Source organism: Alligator mississippiensis, chromosome 3, assembly GCF_030867095.1.
Source record: "Alligator mississippiensis isolate rAllMis1 chromosome 3, rAllMis1, whole genome shotgun sequence".
Lineage (NCBI taxonomy): Eukaryota > Metazoa > Chordata > Crocodylia > Alligatoridae > Alligator > Alligator mississippiensis.
In genome coordinates this window covers 268714585-268732077 of record NC_081826.1, presented here as the reverse complement: position 1 = coordinate 268732077, position 17493 = coordinate 268714585, and the positions used below count along the sequence as shown (strand labels likewise).

Here is a 17493-nt window from a genome sequence, read left to right as displayed (position 1 = left end):
AAAATTCTTATATGAAAGAATTCCCTCCCTGAAAGACAGAGTAAGTTTTATTTTACAATCAACATGTAAAAGAAAGAGCATTAGTTTAAGTATGGTGGTAGGAAACAAGTTTAAGTCTACTACAAGATGTTGTATTTTCCTTTCTTTCTTGGTGCAATACTATTAATGCTCAATCCAAAAACATAGAATAAGAGAATTACTTTAGGAAGTATTACAGCTAAAAGTTTTAAAAGCTCTCTTCCCTCTGGCTGCAATGCTTTCAATTCCAAAGAACTAGAAGGCAGTAATTTAAGCCCGTTATTCAACAACTGGCTTTATACAAACATGTATGCATACAACAGTCATGATTTACAGATAAATGTATGTTGTGATTTTGGAATGATTCCCTATAAAAATTGCTCTTCAACTTACAGGGTCAAACTTTTCCTCATATTCTAAGTCATTCACTGATTCGTTTTTCTCATCATCACTCTGCTGCTCAGCATATTGCAAAATCCATTCTTTCATACTGAGCTCCTTATCTTTCCCTGTGTTCTTCTGCTTTGAAAAAAAACCAACATTGAAGGCGATTATACAGGAAAGTGAGAATGCTTAACACAGGGATGAGTAAAATACAGCCAACAGGCTATATATCCGGTTCACCAATTGATCCTATCCAGCCCGTTAGCTGCTGTCAGAAGGCTGAAGGGGGAGGGCTGTGCCCTGCACTGCTCCAGCCAGGGCCAGGCTGGATAGCATGCAGACTCCTCCCTGCTTCTCCCTTCCCCATTCCCCAGCTTCCTGTTGGCGCTGCAGCTGTGCAGTCCTGGCACCATGGCATGATGCATCACGCTGAGTGGCTGTCCTGCCCACCCACCATGATAAGCTGCTACTGTCATAGTGCCACTAAGAGGCAAGGCCATGTCAGTTGCAGGGGGGGCTCAGCCCAGGGCAGCTGCCCCTAACTTCCCCAGTGTGTCAGCTGCTGTTCACTTAAGCAGGTGAGCAGGATAGCTACTTGGCACTCTGCATCACATGCTGTCCGGTGCGGGCCTGCTGCTGTCAGCCACAGTGCCAGGACTGTGCAGTACCAATAGAGGGGTGGGGAAGGTGGGAGGAGTGTGGGGAGACAGTGAAGTCTGTATGTTGCATGGCCCAGCCTGGGCTGCAGCAAAACAGAGCAGCATAGGGTGCAGCCCTCCCTCTTCAAACTCCTGGATAGGTTCAAATGGCATCTCCCTGTGCCCTGCCCCTCAACAGCTCACAAGAATTCATGAAGTGATCCTCCAGGCCAACTAGTTGCCCACCCTTGGCTTAAAATACTGACCAAAATAGGTTAACTAAGATATAACAAGCTACTCTGATAAGGAACATCATCTTGCTTTTTAACTATATGACTTTTAATATCAACACAAAAACTTTATAACTACTGTAAAGAAGAGGTTCATGTGAGGAATCTTGATTCTGATTTAACAGCTTATGGTATTTGACAACTACATTAAAAGGCAACCTTATATAAACCTAAAATCAATATGAAACATACCCAGATTTCTGTAGATTACACCAGTGAAAAAACAAGATCCACTGGTAAAAGATTTATCTATACTGGAACCTTGCATTTTTCCTGCAAGGCAAATGTTCGCAGCAAAACTTCAGAGACCTTTTATTTTTTTAGACTCTAAAGATGTAATTTTATTTTCGTTTAAACTTTTCCTTCTGGTGAAAAGACTATTGTGTATACCTACTTCAAAAATATTACACGTTGGCATAACCCTGATTCCATTGGAACCAATGGATATTATGTTTTGAAAATCTGTTCTCACTAAGCGACAAAATCCCTCAAGTTACCTTGATTTCAGGACCACCTTCTTTCATTCTGTTGTTTGGCATCTGATGAGTTCCACACTGTGGCACGGGAGAATAGAATTTTGCTCTAGGTTTATGCTGCTCTTCTTCAAACTGCTGACTGAACCCTTCTGGTAAAGCATCTTTAAAGAACCAACAAATTGGAAATCCATGCAGTGAAAAGAAAATAATGGAAAACTTGTGCAAACATTGGGTATAAAATAAAATAGGAAACAATTTAACAACGTGGCTAATGGAAATAATCTGAGGCCTCGATATTTATGTAAGCAGAAGTCAATGTCTGCTCATGACCTACTTATGATGAGTTGTTACTACTGGCTCAACTTGGGGAGGTGGAGGAGGGAAAAATACCTTAAAGCAAAAACCTTAATTATTATTATTCAGCACTCCCATATAATACCGCACACAAATAATACTATTTTTGTTTTTCATGCCTTTAAAAGCAACTATAGACTGTAAAACCCTACTGGACAGCTTATTTATGGATACGTGACTTAATGGATCTCTTCTGAGAGCAACTATGGTATTAAGGCTTTGCGACTTCGAGGGATTTAAAATTATTTCCAATAACTACAGATTTCTATGCCATGTTCAGAAATAATTTATTGGATCTATAAGAAAGTAATATTCCTAGGAAAAGGAAAAAGACAAATCCTGCCTCTTATGCAGACGGTAGTATATATACTACCAGTTACATGAATTATAGTCATTACAGTTACAAAAAACAGGACAAAAACCCATCTTGATGAGATACAAAAGCTTCAAAAGGCTTTAGCACCAAGAAGTTCTCTCTCTCCTGTTACACTTACCATCAGAGAGGTTTAAACAGAGCCAATCAAGTGCAGAATGAAGATCACCACCATACAAAATTGTATTTTTCATTGCTTCCTCAATGTGCTCAGTCTTAAAAGAAAATCCCTGCAAAGCCATGTATACATCCTGCAAATAAAGATCATCAGACTATATAAGCAGTTACATTAAATAAGTAAATGTTAATTTACTCAGAACCAGGCTTGTAAACTAAGTTTGGAAAAAATGGAAATTTGGCATTAAATGGATTCAAATGGTATTACATAGATGCAACAGTAGACGAACCACTGAACAAGCTATACTCACTATATAAAATTAATGTTTAAACCCACCTAAATCAGAAGCATCAAGGCACTAGAATTTGAAGAATTTAAAACGTATCTACTAGCCAAATGGAGGTAGATGGTGTCATAACAAACAGTACCATACAAAACCCAGCTTTTAAAAAAGGAAAAGAAATAGAAGTAAAGCTTTACATCTATCATTTTGCTGGAAGACAGCAGGAACTCCAGTTTCATCACTCTGCCATTCAGGATCCTTGGTTATTGCAAGAAGAAGGAGCAAATATTTGTTACTACTATTCTGTTTTTCCTCCAGCTGCCTGACTGCCAGAGAGGAAGGGTCTCTGGTCATCTATTCTCCAACTCAATCTTTATTTTGGTCTTCTTCCTCATATGTAACAAATGCCCAATTGCACAAAATGAGAGAGAGAAAAATGCTACTACCGAATAACACATTCAATTACTCAGATCTCATAAAATAGGTTCATTCTCTACCTGTAGTTTTTTGGCAGTAAGTCTTCTAGAAATCATTCCTTTGTCATCATATTGCTTTTTATGCTCATTGATTACTCCAATAATCCTTTTTTCCAAATTACTGTTAATCACTACCTGGGGAAACAAAAATTAGCCAACATAAACAAAAGAATTTACAAATTAAGCCAACATAAACAGATAAATAAAGAATATTATGAAAAGAAAAGATGGGAGGGTGGAAACAGAAACATGTATATAACCCTTCTAATTCTGTTTTCTTTTAAAGCTCTTTTACATTGTAACACTTTGTAACTAACGCATCAATGTAAGCACTTCAGAATTATCCATGCTTCTTCCAGGATCACTCTTGATATGGTTTTAGTTGGCTTGTAGCACTTTAACCTCTATGCATCTTCTGATACATTTTTAGCGTTCTGAATTTTTTAAAGCATACAAGTCAAAAGCCTCAAAAAACCCATGTTGTTTCCATGCCCATCTCACATATTAAGCTGTCTGTTGCACAGCAACTTAACTATACAAATCTCAAATGCTTTAAAGTTCATTGAAATTGAAGTCTAAGTCAGAGATGACAACTTTATGTAGGTATAAACAGCACATTTTTCTCAATTAACACAAAGGAATCAATGCACATTTGTCTGTTTGTACAAGCTTCACCCTTCTGAGTGCCATGTGGTAATTAAGGTTCATTGAAATGTTTTGTTTACAATAAAACAAGGCACAAGGAATAAAGCTACTCACTTTAAGAACAGATTTGTCCTGATTTGAAACAGCACCACTGGAATCAGTTGAGGAACCAAAACTGTAGGTTTTAGGGCCTGTAATTTCCAAATAAATGCCAGTTACATGAGAATCCATAGGAATATACTTTACATTATCTAAAAGCAGAACACATGCCTTCATTATATCACTAGTGCAGGAAGTGCTCATTCATTTTCAATAAACTGATGCAAATAAATAACTTTAAAATACTTTTATCCAAGTAGGTATTTGCAAACAAGTACCACATGTACTTATGTGACATGTACCTTTCCCTCAAAAATTAGCCTGCCAAAACTGAGGCTCACATCTTAATGGGGGGGAAGAACAGGAGGGGAAACCTGATTTTCTGTCCAGAATAGCAGCGGTGGCATTTTGTATGTGGGGAGTCTACGTGTTTCAGGGCTCATTATAATCTACCATATTTCCTTCCATACAACTTGCACCTCCTTTCCATGTCTTCCTCCCCCCACACCCAAACCCCCCCAACAGCTGCTAGATATGTCAGTGCACCATAATATGCAAGAAATACAATAAGAGCAGTTTCTGCCTTTCCGACCAAAAGTAAAAGTTGCACACAACTCACAGGGAGCAGAATAACTGCTGCTGTTCAGTTACTTATTACAAAGATCCTTTTTCCTTCACTCTGCCTTTCAAAAACAGGGTGCATATTTTATTCCAAGTCACACTATAAGCAAGAAAATACAGTATTTGATTCCTGCTAATTGTCTCTCTTTCAATAGGAATTGCTCTTCCCTCAACAGGTGTTAACAGACTACTCTTTTTAAATTATCTTTATGATTCACTAATCTAGCTATCCTTTCTTTAGTAGTTTTGCTGAAGAATTAACAATTCAGTGATTCCTGGTTTCTCTCCTCCTATTTCACAGCCCTGCAGACCATTTTTAGCATTTTTCTAAATCGTAGATCTGCACATGGAGTCTAATCTTCAACAGCAGTTAGTTTCAGCTTTTTGCTCTGCAGCTGTGAAAGGGTTAAACCTGTACTTTTTGCCTGAGCAGGAAAGGAAAGTTGAAGATTAAGCTCTATCCCTGCTGTACAGAGCCAGAACACTGGAAAAACCTTTTCTTCTTTACTCTACCTTCCAGAGAACACCGTGTCTTATTTGGAGGTATATGGTACGTGAAAAAATAGAGTGCATTTTTCTAGTTAGATTTATCATCACTGAACTTCTCTAAAATGCTCCATCACATGGATTGCCTGGAGTTGTACGCTCTTAGTGTGGACATATTATGAGTAGCAAAATTCTCTGGCCTGTACTTTATTTGCTGAACCTTCTACTGCTGTTTGTTTTGTAAGCCAAAGCATCTCAATCAGATCAGCTTTTGTTACAATATATGTAACCCCACCACATTACCAATACATTTTTTGCAGCATAAACCCCTCAGTGCTCCACTCTTCAGGCCCGACTCCTTATTTTGTGCAAAATCCATGTTCAAAGTACTTATCCTTATTGTTCACAGCCACTTACGAACTTCTGATTTCAGTCTATTGCAGTGATCTTCTATGTTGACAAACCTAAGGATGTTCTTGAACGCGGAAGGACAAGACCTAGACTGGAATTGTTTCAACAAGCACAACAAGAGTGCTACTAACCATGTTCAGGAGTACATGCAGACCACATGTAAGTGCAATAGTACACCTGATTTATTTATTTATTTATTTATTTATTTTTATACACACAGGGCTCAACCACCTGGAGATACCCAAGAAAATTCAGATGAAACAGAAGGCTGAAATCAATGCACATCAGCATGCTGGATTTCTGTATAAATGTTCCTTGCTAGGAAAACTAACTTAGTTCACTCTGGATGCTGACAGGTATGAAAACAAACAAATGTGCTTTTACCTAAAGGGGCAGTGTGTTAGTTCAACCTGGTTCTATAACATCTGTATAGATCAGGCGCTGCAGCAGGGCTTTTTGGCTCTTTTAACTAAAGCTGATTTAATCAACTATTAGATAAGTGTGCTAAAAGTCCCCTGCTGAAGCACCCAATCTATGCAGATGTTGGGTTACTCAGGTCCAATTAATGCAATACCTGTCCTGGACATGTGCTAGGTTTGGCACAGGGGCATGCTGAGTATAAAGTGCCAGTTTTTTGGTTTGTTTTTTTTTTTTTGGGGGGGGGGGGGAGGGGCTGTTAACACCTATAAGCAGTCTCTATTTTAATCCTTCCAGTGAACCAGGGCTACTTTGCTCGTGAATGAGTTACCATACAGGTCTTAATACGCTCTGACTTGTGTGTACTAGTTCACATCTTCATTTGGTGTATTTTAACTTTTTGGGTGACCCACTGCAGTCAAGCCCATGCTGGGTTCAATGCCCCCCCCCGGCATACCTTACATAACATCATTCTCCCAGAGCAGGGCACTCAGCCCTAGCCCATAGGCCAGAGATGCCCTGTGACATCCCCCCATGGTCACAAATGTGGGGGGGAGTGGTGGGAATGAAAGCTGCCACCACTCCCCCACTGTCAATTTTCCAACCCCCGCAAGGAAGAAAACACAACCCCTTACATGGGATTTGGCTGAAGCGTGCGGGGCGGAGGCAGCAGGCCTGATCCTGAGCAGGGTTAGGCTGGCAGGCCTAATCTGGGGACAGCAGGACTGAGGTTAAGGCTGACCCTATGCTGGGGTGCTGGGCCATAGGAGGATTAATACACAGGAAAACTGGACACACAGGCCCTGGGATCCTCACCACCAGGGAAGTGAAAACCACAACTTAAATTTGGTACTTGCTTTTGGAGCCAAGTTTAAAACTGCAGTTTTCACATTTGCTTCCCTGGAAAAGCAGGACCCCTCCTCCAGCTCTGCAACTGGGGAAGAGGGGTAGGGCTGGGGTCTTGCCTAAAGAGCTGAGCCACACCTGTGGACCGAGTAGCACTGCATCTGGGAAGGAGGGGGCCAAGCCAGGCTGGGAGAGTCATGCCCTACCTGGAAGGGGGACGGAGGGCAGCTGGGGCCGGGCCAGGAGCACTGCACCATGCTGTGACTTCAAAGGCCACGGCACTAGGAAGGCCTTGGAGGCTAGAGCCTCCCAAAATTAATGTGGGCCCCCCTGCAGCTGAGCTACCCCTCCCAGGGGTGCCACCTGCCCACAGAGACACAGCGTGGGGATGGCATTCCCTGCTGGGCCTGGCCCGGCCCAGCCCAGCCCTCTGCACCTGAGAAGTGCGGGGCTGCTCAGGACAACCAAACATCAGCTCCCTGCATGTAACTGTAGGGGGGGGGTGGCTGTGTGCGCAATTCCAGGAGAGTGGGGTTGGGGAAGCTGCCCCTAGCCCGCTCCCTCCTGCACTGTGGGGATTATCCTACAACCCAGCCTGGCCAGAACCCCATTCACAGTGACTGGGGCAACCTGAGCAAGTCATGGGACAATCAGAGCCTGGCACCTCATCCAGAGACGTGGCACCGGGCAGCCAAGGGAGGGAGAGCACATGCCACCCCTCCTCCTTGATCTTTGCATGGGCAAGAACAGGCCACAGCTGCAATGTGGGCTCAGCCTTTGCTCCGTGTCTCTGCACCTCACCACTGCTGCTTTGAAAGACATGTGCCACCATGGCTTGAAGGCAACCAGGGCCAGGTCCAGGAGGCAGCCAGGGCTGGGGCCAGTGCAGCTGGAGCTGGGAGGCAACCATGGCCAGTGTGGCATCCAGGGCTGGCATGGTTGGAGCTGGGAGGCAGCCAGGGCCAGGGCAGCACTGGGCAATGCTGCTCCCCCCCCCCCCCCTTGGCCCTTTCCTCTATCCCCTCCAACCTCAGACTTTCCCATAGAGAAAAGCTTACTCTCAGCCCCCCCCCCTCCAATTTTTTTGTGTTCCTCCTCCTACAGTGATATCTTTTGGAGAAGTTGGCGGGGCTTGCAGGCATTGCAAGACCCACGGCGGGGAGAAGGGCTTCCGGTTTGGCCCCCGTGCTCTGCCCCCCTCGCTCTGCGGCGGAGGAGGGGGCGCAAATGTAAGCAGCGGCCCCGGGCGCCGGAGAGACTCGGTACGCTACTGGGTGCCATTCCCGCGCTCAGGTCCTTTCGACCTCGGCCCCGAAAGAGGCTGCAGCGGGCCCGAAGCTCTCGCCTGCCCGTTCACTCCCGCCGGGGAAAGGGGGCCCTGCCGCCGCCGCCGCCGCTACCTTGCTTGACGCGGGGCTCCCTGCAAGCCGGCGCCGGCCTGGGCGCTTGCCGCTTTGCCGCCGCCTCTCCCGCGGCGCCGCCGCCCTCGGCAGCCGCCCGGGCGCGGGCAGCGGCGGTAGCCGCCGACACGGCGGGATGGACCACGCCAGCCCCAGCGCCGCCGCGGTGCTTCTTGCTCTTGCCGCCCATAGCTCCGCCGCCTCGGGCCGGCCGCTGCGCTCCGATTGGCCGCGACTGTGCGACCAGCGCCGCTTCCGCTTCCGGGGTAAAGGCCGCACCCGTGTGTGCAGTGCATGGTGGGAGAATCGCGTCCTTCCGGCGCGGCCGCCTCGCTTCACGTCGCTTCCGCCACGCGCGGGGCCTTGTGGGACGGCGGCAGCGGCGATGGCAGACGCGTTTGGGGATGAGCTGTTCAGTGTCTTCGAGGAGGAGGCGGCCGCGCCCTCGGGCGCCAAGAGAGCCAGGACGGGGGCTGCTGAGCCCACCGGCAAGGCTGGGTGAGGGGAGGGGGCGGGAGGGGTCATGGCTGTGGCTTTCCCTCGCAGGGGCCGGGCCGCGCTGTCAGAGGGCGCCGTGAGCCGCCTGGGAAAGGGCAGGCGTGAATCCCCGCCCGTGTTTGCATTGCAGGAAACGCGCCAATGCCAAATCTCCAGCAGCCCCGGCCGGAAAAACCAAGAGAGAGGCAGAGGTGGACAGTACCGAGGATGCTGTGTTTGCAAAGAAAGTCAAGCTGGAGGATGGCGCGGCGGAGGAGGTGAAGTAAGTGCCAGTTTGTTACCTGTTGCCTGTTTTCTGCAAAGTGGGGGGACTAACAATAACTGCGCATGGAACAGGCTGGTTAGTTGTGGGTTATTTAACTGTCGTTAGTGTCCTGCAAACAAACATCACAAGGATCGAGGTAACAATTGTTCAACATCAACTTCGTGAGGCCAGGCACGTCATCAGGGTGCCCAACTCCAGACTCCCAAAGCAAGCCTTACTTTCCCAGCTCTGCCAAGGTGCTCATTCACTCAAAGGGGGGCAGAGAAAGCCCTTCAGGGATGTCCTCAGGGCCAACTTAAAAAAAAAATGCATTATCAATGTCAGCTTGCGGGAGAGTTGCTGAGGACTGCCCCAAATGGAGGAAGAGTCTGCTGCTGCAGGCATCTCAGTACTTTGAAACCTCATGACAAGAAGCGGAGATGGAAAAGCAGAAATGGCAGAAACAGCATGTTGGGGAGCAAATCAAGAATCCAGCACCACCCACCCCACACAGAAACACGTGTTGGAGCGACAGTACAGTCTCTCGATCCTGTCTCTCAGCTATCTTTGGACACACGCATAAGACAGTCATGGAAGAAGATCATCCCTGGCTGCAAGGGATTGCCAAAGATTTAACTGAATTTGTTTCCAATTGGTTAAAAGAGGAATGAAAAAAATGCAAGTTATTCTATGGGTATGCAGTAATTTTAGCATGTAAGTGTATTTAGCTAAATTTCTGAACAGATACCATCATGGATGTTTTAAAATAAAAAGGTGTGAGAAACTGGTTAGCGGGTTCAGCTTCCATAGAAATGAATTTGAGGCTTGTGTTTATACAAAAAGATGAAATAATAGCAAGGCGCTTAGTTGTGAGCAAACTTACTGCTACATCAACTTACTGAAGGAAGCCATTGCCTCTGAAAGCTGGAGAAGAGAGCAGCATACTGAGAACAGGGCTGTGTGCATAGACCCAAGAACACAGATCTGGGTTGGGTACTTAATGTGAAGTCTGGGCTTCTTGCAGTGGTTCTAGGTATGGCTGGACTTTGGGTGGATTGGGGAGGTTTGCTAGAGCATTGTAAGCAGATCAACTTTCAAATTAAAGCCAGTCTGTTAAAGCCAGAAACAGAACTACCTTTCGCATTTTTAGTTGGCTACATAAACCTTTTTTGCATTGATGGCTTTCTCAACATAATAGATTCTGCCCAAAGTTTTGAACCCACCAATGTATGGTGTTGGCCTGAGAAATTTGGGAAGATTTTAGGGTGGGAATGTATACTACTTGTTAACTAATTCTATATGGGAACATTTGTAAGCAGAGTTGTCTTTCTCCATTTCACTGTTGCTGTAGGGAAAAATCAGACTTCCTGTAAATTCTATGCATGCTTGCTAACGTTTCAAGATTTTTCCCCTCTCCCCTACCTAAGATCCATATCGGCCAAGGGGATTTTTAGTGTATTCCAGTGAATTTTAGAATGTATATGTTTTTTGTATCATCTCAGAGATAATAGCTTTCTTCTTCCTTTAGTTTGGGAAACTAAGGGAAAAAATCATGAGATAGAGGATAGATGAAGGTTTACTTTACCTTGTGCTTTTTCTGCTACATTACTGCTATATTACTCTGTTTCATATTACAAGGCATCCCATCCTTGTAGCCATAATGACTTGTTCACAGAGGTGGCGGCTCATCGTTAGCCTGCTCTCTAGTGCAGGGGGTTTCAACCTTTTATAAGGAATGTACCCCTTCTGGTGGGTACCCATCCTGGACTGTACCCTTTGGATGAGCAGTGGGGTTCCCCAGCAGCCGGTTGACAAGCGGGGGGGGGAGGTCCCCCAACAGCTGGTGGACAAGCAGAGGGGGTGGTACCTGGGTGGAGGCAGCACACAGCAGCGGCAGGAGAAGCATGGGTACCACTGCTTCTCTGCTGTGTACCCCCTGGAACCTTCCCAAGTGCCCCCAGGGGTATACATAACCCTGGTTGACAACCCCTGCTCTATTGAATGAGTATAACTTTTGAGTTATACTAGTGAGTAAATTATAACTTTTGAGTAGTATTTACAGTTGGTGACCAAGATGAAGAGTGAAAGCAGTAGTAGACATATGAGCATTATCTATTTTGATTAGTTTTCGTGAAAGTTTGCATTTAATTGAGACATTCAACTTTTGGTGCATTTGAGTGTTGGCAATACTTTAAAAACCAATTCTAAATTGTATTGTTACAAATCCAAAGAAAGGTGCTATTAAAATATGTAACTTATTATTGAATAAATAATTGTAGGTGATATTTTTCCAAAACTTACATCTTCTCAGTAATGTAGTAGCCCTAAGAATTTTTTGTTTGCAGTCTTGCAGATCTGATGCCGAAAGTAAAGGTACAAGCTGTGGAAACTGTTGAAGGTTGCACACATGAGGTAGGCACAACGTGAATGTTTAAGAATTGTCCAGAATTGTATTTCACGTTGATTTCTTGTTTACTTTTTTCTTCTTTGATTTACAATTTTTTTTAAGTTCTTTTGGAAAGCTGTAACTTTATAACATTCATTACTTAATTTTCTGCTTGATAATTTTACTTCATATTTCTGAACTCTCTTTAATTTGAAATTGCAAAGCATTTTATGTTAATATTTACCAGGAACTCGGTGTGTTGAGCTATGCGTAAAAGACAAGGAATAGACTTGTAGATGGGTTTTAAGGATATTGTCACACAGCTTCCTCAGTAGGATAAGATAGTACAAAGCTAAGATGCATCTTTCTTGTATTTGGAAAGTGCTTAGTACAACTGGGGCCAAACTTGTTGGAATTGTGCCCCAAGGTAAGCCCTACCGCCTCCTTCAGTGCCACTCCAATCTACTTCTGCCCAATTCATTGTTTTGCTCACCTGCCTGCCCTGTTTTCCAGTGTTCTCCCAACTTCCTGCTGTCTACTACATGCCACACAAAGCAGTTGCATGTGCCATTTGTAGCATGCAGGCCATGAGTTGGCCACCTCTGGCCTAGTGCATTGCCTTGCCCTGGAAAATAATGATTCCATCTACCCTTGAAATACATTTGTGTTTCTGGTGGAAAATAGCCATTCAAAAGTCATTGACAACACTACATAAGCTAGTTCAGGAACTGCAACACCGTAGAAACACTGTTTTGATGGGCAGAAAGTAGAAACAGCCAGTTAGCTTTCATTGTTCTCCTTAAACATAAATGTTTGTTACAAAAAATAAATTTTATAAATATTTTTATTAATCAGAGGGATTAATACTAGTACTGTATTTCTTTTTTGATTGATTCTCTATTACATAAGCGTCCCTTATTATGGTGGTAGTGAAATGATTAGGATATCTCCTATATGACATACATCTATCTAATCTAGTATTTTGCCAGGATCCCGTAATTAAAACTTTTCAGTTATGAAAAAGTTGTGTATGTGTAAATAACAAATGTGTTTCAGTATAATCAGCCTTTTATAGACTGCATTAAATACATGCAGGGCTTTTGGTTTTTCTGTCTCTTTTGAGTTCTATGTAAATCCTTGTCCTGCTCTTCCAGTTTTTACATATAGTCACGAGAGGATGTTTTTTTCAGTTTTTGCCAAAGTACTTGTAAAACTTGTGATGCTTCCATTCTTTTTTTTTTAATTTAAATGTGTTGTTTTTTAATTGACAGCCAGCTTGCAGTGTTAAAGGTCACAGGCTGTAAAGGCATGATTTTTCAGGTTTATAGAGTAGGTTTAGACTGTAGATGTAAAGTCATTCTGGTAGAAATTTTTTCCTGACACTCAGGACATTTATACATGCACTTTTTTTGTCCTGCAACACGCCAGATAGCCGCACCTTTGGAGCAGACTCTGTTAATCAAGTCTGCTTTGCACACAAGCTGACATGCACCACGCTTCACCATGTGCAAAATACATGTCAGCACACAGAAAATGGTGGTGGTGTGCTTTTGAACTAACGCATCTCTGATGTGTTCTAGTTCTAATGCGTGCCGCCGCCATTTTTTCAGCGCTGACATGCATTTTTGCCACTTATATAACTGCAGGTGTTGCAGCAGTGGGCGCTTTCCAAAGTGCCTGGCACTGCAGTGCTTACATGTATAAAAAATGCCTCTATGTATATTTTAGTTTGTGTATTTGCACACAAGTACCTTCTTTCTTTCCTCTTCCACAAATAAATCCTGGTGATCGTGGCTATGTTCCTCTGGATTTCATATGATCAGACATTTTTTAATTGTGTGCGCAAGTTGTAATGGAGTATTGGTTTTAAGCCTGCATGTACAGAACTCTTTCTTTCTGAAGTGTCCAGGAGAAATACAGGAATTTGCAGTCATTCAGAAGTTGGAGTGTTTTTAAGTACTGACATGGATGGATACAAATCAGGGAACAGAGAGATTGCCAATACAAACAAACTTCTAGAAAAGCAAATTGAGTAACAATTGCCAGTGTTGTATAAAACCAAAAATCAGAAGCTCAAAATATGTTTGGTTCTGAAAAACTAGCCATCCGAATCATAAGAGGAAAAAATAAAGTAGAATAGTAGACAATAAATCATGGAAAAGGAGGGAGTAGTGTTTGTTCAGAAATTACAAGAAAAAAGTAGAAGAAATTGTTGAAAAGATGGATGTGGAGAAGGAGTAGTGCTTGCATAGGTGGACAGAGAGACTGTTCAGGAAGTAAGGAGCAGATTTGTAGCAACTGGAAATTTGGGGAATGGATTCCTGTACTGATGATAGTCTCTTGATAGAATTGTGCTTGGTTCATAAATGCTGATGGAATAGCAATTTGAAGTATCATGGCTGCGTTGTAAAATACACTTAGAGAATTCTAAAGCATTTTTTGTTAAAAACATTTTTTTATTAGGTTGCACTTCCTGCAGATGAAGACTTTGTAGGCCTAAAGCCGAGAAGTGGAAAAGCTGCAAAGGTATGTAATGAATTTTATTTTTAAATTACAGATTGCATTTTGTGTCCTATAGGGAATATATAAATAGTTAGGGAAAGAAAGTGAGCCTTATCAATGGTTGTTGACAGAAGAAAATCACCTGCCATAAAAAGGCTGTTCTTGTATTTCAGAATTAGTAATAGTGTTTTATGTTGACCTAATGTGGGATACAATTAGGTGGAGAGATTACTGTGGTTTGATGTCAGCTACTTGCCTAGTTCAGTGGCTCCAGTGGTATATTGTTTGTTGGTCTTTGTAGTCTTTTTGATAAATATAAATACTAACCACCAAAAGCTAGAATACTGTCACTTTCTACCTGTTGAGTATCTGACTGATTTTATCCAGGATGCGATGCACGTAGAATTTTGTGTGTCTGCACTTGTGTGCACAATGCACACGTATGCATGTGTGCATAAAATAAAATATGGGGTAAAGTTGGTTAATCCAAATGTCTATATACAAAACTATCATAAAATACTATTTTATAGGCAGTGTGTAACTAATTGCAAAATGCCCTGCCTGGCTGCAGTTTTCATGCTAAGTCAGTCTGTAAACCAGGTACGCACAGCCCATGCTACATCTAAGGTGTACTTTGAGTGCTACCTTAGTGCTACATGTAAAGTGTACTTTCCATTCAAGGACTGCCTCTGTTGGGATTCACAGATCAGCTATAAGCTCTCAGCATGTTTGAAATGGGAGGCTGGACTGAAGATACAGGTGCATGCACAGATTAATAAACAGCACAGCAGGGACATAGGATTCACTGTTGTCCTTTTAAAATCCTTTTTCATGGATTCTAAGATGGCAGGGTACTGAGATTGCCACTAAGTGTCATACAGCCAACAGACCATGTGTGGTATACCCCTACTGCAAACTGGCTAAATTTTAAGTAACAAACTTGTGTATTTCTTTGAACAGCAGACTTCTTTTTTTCTTTTTAGGAATATCCCTTCATTCTTGATTCTTTTCAAAGAGAAGCTATCCTTTGTGTGGATAACAAACAGTCTGTGTTAGTGTCAGCTCATACATCAGCTGGCAAAACGGTGTGTGCAGAGTAAGTAATCTTGTAATTTGATTCTAAAGGAAATATCAAGGTATTTTAACTTTTAGCCTGTTAAATTATATGGAGTTAAAAGAACATTTTTAAAGATGCAACTGGCTTATGTGATTTTTCTAATGTACTATCATTCCAAATGACTTAATGATTTTTGACAGCTCAGATGCATTTAAGTTTTTTAAAACAAAAAGCACATTACATTTGATTTGCAAGTACCTGTTATGAGTTTTCTTTGTGCTCATAACTTTGCACTTGCATTAACCTTCCTATATTGAAATAATCTGCTTTTCTTCAAACTTTTTATGTAAAGTGAAAGAAATACACTTTCCATGACACAGATTTAGATCTTGAAAAAAGAATTGTGCGCTATTTTTTAGTACTGGCTGTAATTGTTACTAAAGTAGCTGTATATTTTTTCATAGTTTTTTTGTGAGAGGCATTGGTGTAATTCCACTGCAGGTTGAAGTCTTGTTTAACCACAGACATATATATGGACATCCCTTGGACTTAGGTTTCGGAACAGTAGGCCTCTATCTAGAATTGGGGAGAGCACCCTGAAAGATATTGATTCATATTTAATGATTTATTTCTCTTGAGAACTAATTGTGATATTGTATTGTTTTCCTCCTTCTCACCAAGTAAGAATGTACATCTTTTAGAAACTGGATTAAGGCATTCTTCATCTTACCATTTGATGGCTACATCATGACCTGTGTAGTGATTTTCACACCTGAATTTACCTAAATTTTCCAATTTGTACATGTATCTTATAGAATCTCTCTCCTTTCATACTTAAATATTACAGTGTCAGTGGCCTGAATTGAAGCTTGTATGCTTTTTCATGTCTTGTTGGGAGTTTTCTGTGCTAGATCTTTTACAGTTAGTGGAAAATTATAGAAGGGGAGAAAGGTGTGAATGTCTTTGTAACATGAACTTAATATTACCCATCAGGTATGCCATTGCCTTGGCTTTGAGGGAGAAACAGCGTGTCATATTTACCAGTCCTATTAAAGCTCTGAGTAACCAAAAGTATCGTGAGATGTATGAAGAATTTCAAGATGTTGGTCTAATGACAGGAGATGTCACTATTAATCCTACAGCTTCTTGTCTTGTAATGACAACAGAGGTAAGTCTTAGGGGTTACTTCTTGGTATTTTTTTTCTTGTTGGCCCTGTTGCAGCATCTGACTTATTCCAGTGAGGAGGGCTGAAACAAATAGGATTCTAACACTGTTCTTTTTAAAACCAGTACAATCAGTTTCTGATTATGGGAAAAATATTTCAGATGTTTCAGCATATTCATGATTTTGGAAGGTCTTGGGTACTAAAGAGCCTCTGGAACCTTTTGGACAGCAGTCTGTTAGAGCTCCTTTTTTGTCCTTTGTAAGCACTAAACAGGACATTGCAAACATTGCAGTTCAATTCCTTTCTTCATCTAGTTTCAGGAGAACAGTATTTGTTTCCATTTGTAGTGTTACAGTTTTGTTAGAAAACACTAGGTAGAATCGACCAATGCTGATTTAAGTTTTGCTCAAGATTTATAGTCTATAAAACATTTTTAAAGTTTAAATTAGGCCACTTAGAACATAGATAAGGAATGCATTGTTGGTGAATAACCTGTCATAACCTTACAGATGTACATAGCGATGTCCCAGGAAAGTACTTGGACCAGATGTGTGGCCACCTACTGGTAGAGGACCATCTCACTGGCCACCTACTGATAGAGGACCATCAGTTCAAATTGGAAGGGCCACTGTTGTTTTGATCCAGGTCATAAACTGGCACAGTTAGGATTGCAGGTTACCTCAATGTAAATAGTTTTGAGGAGAGAAAGTAGTAGGACACTAAGACTTCAGATTTAAAAGGATTTTCTCCTAATAGTAATTACCTGACTGTTTCATTCCTTATTCTTTCACTAACTTTATTTAATTTATTTGTTCATTTAACGTGAGGGGGTTTATATGCCACCCTTTCCAACAAAGGCTCAAAGTGGCTAAGAGCAAGGGAAGCAGAACAAATTAAAAGGGCAACTGGAATAAATAAAAACTGAATAACCAAACAAAGCAGAATAAAGCAGAGACCCACTAAACAACATCTTGGCCTAATTTTGGTTGCTAAATGCCTGCCCAAAAAGTACCCCACAACACTCTGCTTCAGCATGGGTTTAGAGCCATCTGCACCCCAGCCACATCCTCTCCTGCTGAAGCTGCCTCAGTTCACTTGTATATCGGGGCCTGTGCTGCGTAGGGGTGCACCGATAGAGAGTTTTGGAGCCTATACCGATAGACGATTTTTAAGGGGGGGTGTCGGCCAATACCAGTCCAATTTCCGATACAGCTGCACGCAGCTGGTAAGTCTGGTGTGGTGGAAGGGGAGTGGGGAGGGAAGGAGCATGGGGGGGGGGGAGATCAAGGCCCTCACAGTGAGGGA

General features: G+C 42.5%; 2 protein-coding genes across 5 annotated transcripts in view; one reads left to right on the top strand and one right to left on the bottom strand.

The window, feature by feature from the left end:
* DHX29 (DExH-box helicase 29) overlaps window positions 1-8552 on the bottom strand; it is a 39100-nt gene extending 30548 nt beyond the window's left edge. Inside the window, exons 1-6 of one of the 3 annotated variants that reach the window (XM_006267307.4) lie at window positions 8336-8552; window positions 4170-4246; window positions 3432-3545; window positions 2655-2784; window positions 1828-1967; window positions 412-540 (exon numbers count right to left, since the gene is read on the bottom strand). In XM_006267307.4, the coding sequence (XP_006267369.2) occupies window positions 412-540; window positions 1828-1967; window positions 2655-2784; window positions 3432-3545; window positions 4170-4246; window positions 8336-8525 (780 nt within the window). In that variant the 5' untranslated portion in view covers window positions 8526-8552. The remainder of the gene's footprint in view (window positions 1-411; window positions 541-1827; window positions 1968-2654; window positions 2785-3431; window positions 3546-4169; window positions 4247-8335) is intronic. The other 2 variants (XM_019496049.2, XM_019496050.2) reach the window with 2 other exon arrangements.
* A 93-nt stretch (window positions 8553-8645) lies between these two features.
* The window catches only part of MTREX (Mtr4 exosome RNA helicase), a 94228-nt gene continuing 85380 nt past the window's right edge, over window positions 8646-17493 (top strand). Inside the window, exons 1-6 of one of the 2 annotated variants that reach the window (XM_059725177.1) lie at window positions 8646-8833; window positions 8964-9095; window positions 11423-11489; window positions 13927-13989; window positions 14949-15061; window positions 16016-16190. In XM_059725177.1, the coding sequence (XP_059581160.1) occupies window positions 8721-8833; window positions 8964-9095; window positions 11423-11489; window positions 13927-13989; window positions 14949-15061; window positions 16016-16190 (663 nt within the window). In that variant the 5' untranslated portion in view covers window positions 8646-8720. The remainder of the gene's footprint in view (window positions 8834-8963; window positions 9096-11422; window positions 11490-13926; window positions 13990-14948; window positions 15062-16015; window positions 16191-17493) is intronic. The other variant, XM_006267305.4, reaches the window with a different exon arrangement.